General features: G+C 42.7%; 1 protein-coding gene across 1 annotated transcript in view; it reads left to right on the top strand.

Moving 5' to 3' along the window:
• Window positions 1-1,915: 1,915 nt before the first annotated feature.
• The window catches only part of SNX9 (sorting nexin 9), a 131,887-nt gene continuing 123,741 nt past the window's right edge, over window positions 1,916-10,061 (top strand). The window contains 1 exon segment of the mRNA XM_020986683.2: window positions 1,916-2,301. Within this exon segment, the coding sequence (XP_020842342.1) occupies window positions 2,290-2,301 (12 nt within the window). The 5' untranslated portion in view covers window positions 1,916-2,289.

The following is a 10,061-nucleotide window of genomic DNA, read 5'->3' as shown; positions in this document are numbered from 1 at the left end:
TTATCCATTGCAGGAACTTCAGGCTGTGCATGGAACCCTTACCAAGAAGAAACCACCCATGGGTAGCAAAAAGTCCCTGTTTGAATAATTAAAAGCCCAGACCAAGAAGATATAACAATAAAAAGAGCTAGGATTTGTATAAAATTTTAAGATTTGCAAAGTGTTTACTCATCTGAATAAAATCTCATCTGAGCCTCACAACAACTCTTTCAGGGAGCATGACCTAAGTGCTAATATTATCCCTACATTGGCAGTGAGACAATTGAGGTAGAGACAGGTTAAATGACTAGTCCAGGGTCACTTGCCTAAGAGTCTAAAGCAGGATCAGAACTCAGGTCTTCTTAACTCTTGATTTTTTTTTCTTTTGCTTGGGGAGGCAACTGGGGTTAAATGACTTGCCTAGGGTCACACAGCTAGTAAGTGTCAAGTGTTTGATCTGAGGCAGGATTTGTACTCAGGTCATCTTAACTCCAAGGCTGGATCTCTTTCCACTGCACCACATAGTTGCCCCTCTTTTTTTAAAAAAAAATTTATTTTTTTAATGTATTTTTTGGCAATTAGGGTTAAGAGACTTGCCCAGGGTCACACTGCTAGTAAGTGTTAAGTGCTTGATCTGAGGCAGGATTTGTACTCAGGTCCTCCTGACTTCAGGGCCTGTTGCTCTATCCACTTCACCACCTAACTGCCCCCTTCTTAACTCTTAAATTTGACATTCTATCCACTATCCCACCTAGTTGCCTATCTATAAGGCATGTCCCTCACTCCTTATAGGATCCTTATGGGTCGGAAAAATAAATTTGTAAACCCATATCTAAACAAGCCTGTATCCATTTGTACATAATTTGCTTGTTCTCTTCCCTGTCAAGAGTGTGATCTCCTTGAGAGCAGAGATGGTGTTTTTATCTTTCTTTGCATCCCCAGCACATGCTGTGCCTGGCACAGAGGAAGTGCTTAATAAATGCTTGTGGATGGACTGTAGGAAAAGGGGAGGGCACAATACAGGCCTGTTTGACTCCTGACCAGGGCTGAGGCTGCAGATCACAAATCTGATTTAACATTTGATGAGTGGCTGGGGGGTGGGGTGGGGTGGTAAACTGGTCAATTCCCTGGCTTCCTTCAGGTCCCAGATGAAATTCCACCTTTTACAGGAAGCCTTTCCTGATCCCCCTGGTTGAACAGCAAACTTACCTGTTAGAGTGGGAGCTTCTTTAGGGGGTCTCTTTTGGTGTTCAATACAATGCCTGGCACTTTTTGTTGTTGAGCTGTTTTTCAGTCCTGTCCAACTCTTCATGGGACCCGTTTGGGGTTTTCTTAGCAAGGATACTGGAGCGGTTTGCCATGTCCTTCTCCAGTTCACGGTAGGTGTTTAATAAGTATTTATTAACTACTGACTTACTCGTTAGAAGCTAAACTCTTTGGGGGCAGGGGCAGAGCTTTTGCCTCTCTCGAGGCGCGGCACGGTGCCTGGCACATAGCAGGCATTTAATACATGTATGTACACTTTCTTGTTAGAAGGCGAGCGCCCTGAGGGCAGGGACAGAGCTTTCGCCTCTGTCGCTGCCCGGCACACAGTAGGCGCTCCACAAATGCTCGCGGCCGGACTCTGGGAGGACCCGAGCGCTTGCCAGACGCTCACTGACTCTTCTGGCCAGGGCTGGGGCCGCGGGACACGAAGCGGACCGGACGTGTAACGAGCGGCTCCCGAGCGGGTTAAACTGCGCACCCAGCGAGCTCCCGCAGGCAGAGCAGGAACAAAGCGCGCAGAGCGTCCGGGGGAGGGAGAGGACGAGGAGGAGGAGGAGGAAGAGGAGGAGGAGGAAAAGGAGGAAGGACCGTCGCCGCCGGCTGCTGCGGGCTGGAGGAGAAGGAGGAGGACCAAGAGGAAGAGGAGGGGGGCGGGCAGAGGGCGGAGGGCAGGGAAGGAAAAGAGAGGAAGAAGTTTAGAGGAGAGCAGCGGCGGCAGCGGGCGCGCACCGCAGGAGAGCTCGCTGGCAGCGCGCGGCCCGGGGCCGGGCTTGCTCGGTGCGATGCACTAAATGAAGCGGCCGCCGGGCTCCTGCGGGTGACTTAGCGCCGCCCGAGCGCCCCGGGCCCTGGAGGCGGAGGCAGCAACCGCGGCAGGAGCAGCAGCAGCGGCCGCCGCGGGCACGGACTGAGCAGCAGCAGCCACCGCCGCCCCCAGAGCGCCGCGGCCCAGCCCCAGCCGCCCCAGCGGCCCCCTCTGGGAGCCGGCCTCGGCCAAGTCCAGCCCGGGGGCCAGTCCCGGGCCGGAGGAGCCGCCCTCCAGCCATGGCGACCAAGGTGAGACGGAGCTGCGCGAGCCGGACCGGGCCGGGCCGGGCCGACGGACAGGACTCCGGCCAGACCCCGCGAGGGCCGGCCCGGGGAGGGGGAGGGGGAGGAGGACGGGGCCGGGGGCGGCTTCCCCCAGCGGGGAGCCACGGTGACACCCTTTCCCCCAAACACCCCCCCCTCCCCAGGGGGGCAGTGTCCTGGGGGATCGGGGTCCGGCCGTCCCTGGCCGAGGGTGGAGTTCAAGGGCGCCGCTTAAAGAGGAGGGACCAGAAGAGCTGCGCCCCCTCCCCAAGGTGGGGAAGGAGGCCTCTCCTGCCCTGGAAAGTTTTCACCTGAGTGTTAGTTTCCTCTCTAGCCTGGAAGGGAAAAGGAAGGGGAAGGGGGGAGGGAGGAAGGCTAAAGTCCCCGGGAGTCGGCCAGGAGCGTCCTTCCCCGGGGCTTGAGCCCTGGGGGGCGCGGGACCTCTCCCACCTTCCCTACCCCACCCCCGCCGCACCGGCTGAGTTGGGAGTAAAGTTGGGGTGCCCGAGGCTCTTAAGCAGTCACTTGTCCCGGAGACCCCAGACGAATGCCTCAGAAATGTTGGGCTTCAAAAGTTTGCTGCTCGCATAGAGAGGAAAAACTAAAATGAAACACAACGCACATCAGCTTCCTTCGTGTCTGTGCACTTTTCCAATTTTGTTATTGCCACATTTTTCGGTGCCTTGGATAAAAATGTAAGGGAAATGACTGCTCTCTTTGGCGTGTACATTAAAATTTTGTTGGGCAAAGTCATGGGACCTAATTATTTGGTGGAACGTTGACTCACAAATGGTCCTTTTCCAAAAAGGGCTTCTTGTCTTAATAATGTTATGTTGACGAAATTAGGAGACGGCTTTTGCACTTGGGGTTATGTAAACAACTCTCTGTTCGGTTCCTCCCTTACCTAGGTTTTTATCTTACTTAAAATAGGCGCAGGTAAACCATTTATCGTTAATAGGGCCGTCTGGGGGTAGTCCACTCAGGAGTTAGTGATAATGTGGTTGATAAAATTGGGAGCATGGATGTCCCGGGTTGGTTTTTTTCTTTTGAGTTTTTCTAGTGGTCACTATATACTTTTGTAGCTTTTGGCCATATTATCACTCTTTTTTTTGCATTAGTAATAAATAGAAAAATGATGAAAATTTTGGTAATGTTCAGAAAAATTAAAATTGTTCGATTACAATTACCTTTTTTGTTTACTAAACCATAATCTCCAAGTGGGGACTGATTTTCTTACCGCCCTCCTCCCCTAATTCTCCAGACTAGGTGTTTAGTAAATGTTGGAACTGAATTGATTATTTGTTTAATAATAATTACAATTTATATGGAGTCTCCTGTGTTCCTAGCACTGTACTCAGGGCTTCACAATTACTATCTCATTTCTTTCTTAACTACAACTTTGAGAGGTGGCTGCTATTATTATCCTCATTTTACAGAAGAGGAACTTGAGGCAGACAGGGTTAAGTGACTTTCCCAGGGTCACACAGCTAGTGTCTCAAGCTGGATTCAACTCACTGCTCTTCCTGCCACCAGACCCAGCATTCTATCCACTGTGCCACCTAGTTGCCCATATGTTAGATGTGTTTATATAAAAGATGCAGATTATGGCCCAAGGAACTTGTTACACGTTTTAATTGAAATCATTTTTTACTATTACTATAAAACACACTATTCCCTAGTTTTATTAGGTGTAGTCATTCAGCTTGCTGTCTTTTTAATGTAAGCATTAGTTTGGGTTGACCTCTAAAAACAAAAGTTAATATTCAGCACAAAAATTTCTAAGGAAATCTGAAATTGTTATGATGCCAGACATTCCAGACATTATCAGTGACATGCTCTGTCCACCAATCCCAGAACTTTAAAAAGGGGCACAGAGAACTAGGCTTAGTAATGAAATCTTAGTGTGCTCTATCCTGAATATCCTTTTGCATTGAAATAAATAAATTCAGATTTAACTATTCACAAATACACCACACTTTATACCAAAACTTGGACCTGTTTATTTTCAGAAGTTCGGAAAGTTTGGTTTGGATATTTGTGTGTGAGTACACCCATGCTAAACTTCGTCTGGTTGTATACTGATTAGGCAGAGCTAAAATAGTTGAATACTTACAATAGTTTGGTTATCTACACCATTCTGAAGGCAAATTTCTGTATTCTCTCTGATAAAGTTTTTTTTTCTATACCCCCCCCCCCCCGTCATTAATCCACATTGTACTTATTCCATGTTTGCATTGGAACACATTTCTGTCCAGAAGAAAAAATATTAATGATTACTCTTCATAGAAAATATCAATCACTCCAAGGAAGCTCTTACTTGACTTTGCATTTTTCTCCCCTTTCACTTTCCTGGTGAGTAATGGTAGGTTCTTCACATTGGAGAAGTTTGGTTTTCTTTATCTAACTCTCAGTTTTGAGGAAGGCTCAACTTTGTATGTATCAAAGACCAGAATTGTTATGAAACCAAATATTGATGTCACTATTGGGTACTGGTGTCAGTACCCAAAGTAGGGAGTACTAGAGCAGAACCCCAGATTTAGTACTTTGCATGGGTGGGCTTTTTTAAACTACTACATCCAGTCATTATGTGCTTATAGTTTTATGTGTGCGTACACATATATGTTTGTGTAGGTGTACATCTATACATGTATCTATATATAAATGTATGGGAGGGTGTAGTTCAGGGCATAGCATGCTGGACCTGGAGTCAGGAAGAGCTGAGTTTTAAACCTGCCTCAGACACTTAACTAGCTTTGTGATTCCTGGGCAAGTTACCTAACCTCTCTCAGCCTTGGTTTCCTCGTCTGTGAAATGGGGATGATAATAGCACCTACCTTGAAGAGTTGCTTGAAGATGTAATGAGATAGTACATGTAATTGTGGTTGTTCAGTCATCTTAGTCATGGCTCTTTGTGAGCCTGTTTGGGATTTTCTTTGCAAAGATACTGGAGTGGTTTGCCATTTCTCTCTTCAGTTCATTTCACAGATGAGGAAACTGAGGCATATTTGACTTGTTGAATTTGAACTCAGGTCTTCCTAATTCCAGGCCCATCTTTCTGTCCACTGCGCCACTTATCTGTCCCTGTAAAGGGCAGAACTTAAAAGTACCATGTGAATGCTAGCTAGCTATTAATCAGCAGAAAAACAAATACTTTTGTTTCAGTTATCCAGATATTTCAGGTAGTAATGGTTTCCCCTTCAGGCAGTTAGGTGGCATAGTGGATAGAGTGCTAGACCTGGAATCAGAAAGAGTCCTCTTCCAGCCTCACACATTTACTAGCTGTGTGACCCTGGGCCAGTCACTTAACCCTGTTTGCCTTAGTTTCCTCATCTGTCAAATGAGCTGGACAGGGAAATGGCAAACTACTTCAGTATCTTTGCTAAGAAAACCCCAATGGGGTCATGAAGAGTGGAACACAATTGAAAACAATGACAACATGGTTTCCCTGCCTCTAAATTTTCTGTCATTGTCTCCGTCCCCCATCTTTCTCTGTCAGCATTATTGACACAGCCCTAATTTCTGTGTGCTGCTTTTGTTGTCTTGTACTTTTCATTACTTTTCTGTATGTTTAGAGTCCTTTAATTCAGAGTAAATCTGTCATTCAGTTTAACATTAATAAGGATGGTTTTTAAACTTGTTGGAGATATTTCTGATGTAAGCATACTAAGAGTAGAATAAAATAAAACAAAATTTAGAAATAAATTGTTGATTTTTTTTCTTCCCTCAATAAGGTTAATTGTTTGCATAGTTTTGAAGTATTATTGTCTTATTATTTCTTTGCTCCTACCTCCATTCCCAAATGGAAGGCCAGTGTAATAGTTCATTATAACAGGGACTGGAATACGCTGTACCATGAATGAATGAAAAGGCATTTATTAATCCTTTTGTATATATATGCCTGCGCTTAAGGAGCTTACATTCATTTGGGTGGTGAAGTAGAGGAATGGTACCCAGGGAGGGGCACTCTGAAATTTCCTGGCATGATGGATGTGGCCTTAGGGAAGTGCATTCACATACCACCCCACCCCCTTTTCAGGAGAATCGGAAGAGTTGACTTGATCTGATTTCAGATCTAGAGAGGAAAAGAGAATGTTCCCAAGATGAAAGGGTTAAAATCTCCAGGGTATGGGCTTTTGGCAAGACCTGGGTAAGGTGAAGACATTGATAACTAAAGCTAGTAAGAAACTTGATCAAATATCTGCTATCATACACTGTTAGGTAGCATTGTAAAATTTGCCAAGCTTTTCTCATTCTTTGTATTTTCATCCCCAGGCCTGGGGGCTAGTATAGTGCCTGGCACATAGTAGGTGCTTAAGAGAGGCAAAATTGATTGAATGATCTTTTCAGGTGGGCCCATTTTACAGAAAAGTAAAGTGACTTGATCACGTAGCTAATGAATGAATATCAGAGGCAGTGTAAACCCTGATCTACAGTCTAGGGCTCTTTGCAGTGGTAGGTTTTTAAAATACCAACATCAGCAAAAAGTTTTACTGTAATTGAATGACTAATTCATATAAGGAACTTGTGAGTAAATGAAATGTTGATTGTATGAAAACATGTCATTTTAAGAACCATCAGGAGTTACGTTTGCAGATGTTGCAATATCCTCAAAAAGACATTTTTCTAAAAGTGCTAAGATTTTATGCATGTAATTGAACACAGCACACACATACACACACGCACACATACATACATATGAAATATACTCATGACCCTTAGCTTTAATTTTCATTCCAGAGTTAACCTTTGGTATCAAATGTAGATTGCTTTCTTGTTGACATAATCATGACCTAAATCTTTTTCTTTTCTTTTTAAAAATTTTTTGAAGGCGTTCCTAACATTAATATTTTTTTTATTCCCTCCTTTTCATCCCTGGCTTCCAAAGTACAGTATTAGCCTCATGTTGTTTGTATTAAGCAGCTTGTCTCACTAACTAAGTGGGTATGGAATGTTGAAAAAAACTAATAGTGATTGGACCACTCACAACAACCCATGGAAATAAACACAGGGTTAATACTTTTATGCTTCTCTTAAGTAAAAGCTACCTGGTGACCAAAAATATATAGTTTTGCCAAATGGCCTTAAAGATAAAACTTTGTTTCATGCATTCTTTGGTGCCTTTGCCTGAGCACTGATTTTGCTTTCAGAGAGGATCATGCTTCTTAAGTGTCTTTAAGAAGAAATGGAATTTATTTGTAGTACTTTGTATGTGCCATGAAGATGAGAGGAACCAGATTATTATGTGGAGTTCATTAGGAAATATTTTGTTGTTTGTTTTTTTTTAAATCAGCATGGAGAATTTTCTGTAGTATGTTTTCATGGCCTCATCTTTACCTTCCCCTGGACATTAACATGCCTTATGGTTTTATTTTTCATTCTTTCTAAAGTACTGAAACAGTTTACTTGCCTTTTTTTCTCACTTAATTTGAAGAGACCAATTTCAGTGACAATAGGGCATTGCTAAAGCAAACTCCAAAAATCTCGTTGTAAACCATTTTCTTTTTTTCCACCTAGACAATTCAGTACTTCAGTAACCAATTATTAAAAAAAACCCATTGAACTTAAAGCTTATTTCTTATCAATATCTTCAGTAATATAATAATAATGCTAGCATTTCTGTAGTGCTTTAAGATTTACAAAGCTCTTTACAGATTTTTCATTTTGTCTTCACACAACCCTTCAAGGTAGGTGCTATTATTACTAGCCCCATTTTGCACATGAGAAAACTGAGGTAGATAGTAGTTGACTTGCCCAAGGTCACACAGCTAGTTAAGTATCTGACGACAGGTTTGAATTCATATTTTCCAGGTACAGCCCTGTATCTATTGAGTCACCAGTTGTGAGTTGTTTTGTTTATGGGCTACAAAGTGTCATATTAATTTGAGATATTAATGGATTCTCCCAAGACTGAATTCCATCTGTTTGAGGAATGCTTATAAATCTAATTATTCATCCAGCAAACTGTGTCTTTTCGGCAAAGTTTCTAGGATTCTTTACAAAAGGAGAAGAAGGCTGGGGAAGCAAAGCCATAAACAGAAACGAAGCTTCAAACTAAAATACAGAATGGACAGCCACGCATTTATCAAACACTTACTATTGTGGACCAGGCACTGGGCTGAGCCTGGGGACCCAAAGAAAGGCAAAAACACAGAAACAGCCCCTGCCCTCATATGAAATTGTAGGCCATTTATGTATTCATCGGCCATCCTTAATCCCCATCAATCACCAAAAAAGTGAATTTTTTAAAGTTTCAGATTGAACTTGGGAGCTGGGGGCAGCAAGGCCAGTTCAGCATCACTGTTGTTCTCTCTCAGATTTTCTTTTGACTAATTACTTGAAGTCACATGATACACTTAGTCTTTAGAAATTGTCAATGTAATGTTTGTTAGAGGATGGCATTCAATATGACTCAATTTTCCTAAGCTATTTTAAGTATCTGAAAATTGAGTCATATCACTAGTGCATCATTACTTTGCCGAGGTACCTTTTTAAATAAGTCATACTTTTGTGGTTGTTCAGTAAGCCAGAGAAACCTTTGATTTTTTTTGGGTGAGTTATCCAGGCAGGGCGAAGACTTCACTCTTAGGATTTCTGCAGTTTGAAAGAAGCCAGGTTTTGTGGTAAAGAGCTCTTCTCCATTTGGAGTCAGAGGATCTGAGTTTGAGTTCCAGCTCACTTTGAACCTGGGGAACTGGGCGAATTACTTTAATTCTGCCCTTTAGCTACCTCATGTGATGAATGAGAGATCAACTTAGATGACCTCCGAAGTCCCTTTAGTTCTAAACTGTGATAGGATCTCAGGTTCTTCATGCTCAGGAGGTATCCACAATTCCTTTATGAATTTGACTTAATCTTATGTCTTATTTCAAAATAATCTCCCAAGACTCTAGTCATTTTTTTTAGGCGATGTATTTAGGTCAGGCTGTTCACTGAAAGTTGTTAGATTTAACTCATGTAATTCTTCTTCATTAATCACTATCTTTTAGAAAATTAATAGAATTTTTAGAAAATCTGTAATGAAAAAAGTTTAGCTTTTATTTACTGAGACGCTCAAAAATGTGTCACATAAAAATATACATTCTAGAAACTAGATCTTTTTTTTTTCTTTGTGGTACATTGAAAAGAACAAATGACTTGGGATTCAAGAGACTGCTCAGTCTTCCCTGTGAGATTTACCTGAGTAATTGGGCAAGTCTCTCAACTTCTTCAGGCCTCAGTTTCTTTATCTGTAAAATGAGGGGGTTAGATTAAATGACCTGAGGTGCCTTCCAGATTGAGTTCTGTATCGTATGGTTTATGTTATAAGCAGATTTCTGTACTTTTCCGTTTCCAATTAGATTAGATTAAATAATTTATTAAATTCAATTTACGTGCCAGGCACTAAGTACTAAACACCAAGAATACAAATAAAAGCCAAAAAAAAAAAAGATAGTCCCTGCCCTCAAGGAGCTTACATTTTTAACAGGGGAGCACTACCCATAAAAGGAAGCTGAAAAAAGGAGTTGGGGAAGTCCACCTATACAACTATGGACCTTGGCTTGGTTAAATGTTCTTGTGGCTGGCTTAGGTACTTACTTTCTCAGATGGAAGTTCCAAAGGGGAACTTGCTCACCATTGGGGAGGAGGCAACAAAGAACCTCCAGAGTCTCCATTACCTTCGTTGTGAGGCAGAATTGGAAGAGTCTGGAGAGTCCAGAGCTTACTTCTGGGTTAGATTATGTGGAACATACTATTGGCAAGAGCAG

This window comes from Phascolarctos cinereus, unplaced genomic scaffold (genome assembly GCF_003287225.1).
Source record: "Phascolarctos cinereus isolate Bilbo 61053 unplaced genomic scaffold, phaCin_HiC Scaffold_5;HRSCAF=322, whole genome shotgun sequence".
NCBI classification, from domain to species: domain Eukaryota; kingdom Metazoa; phylum Chordata; class Mammalia; order Diprotodontia; family Phascolarctidae; genus Phascolarctos; species Phascolarctos cinereus.
Note: the sequence above shows the minus strand (reverse complement) of the source record. Positions and strands in the feature narration are given on the sequence as shown.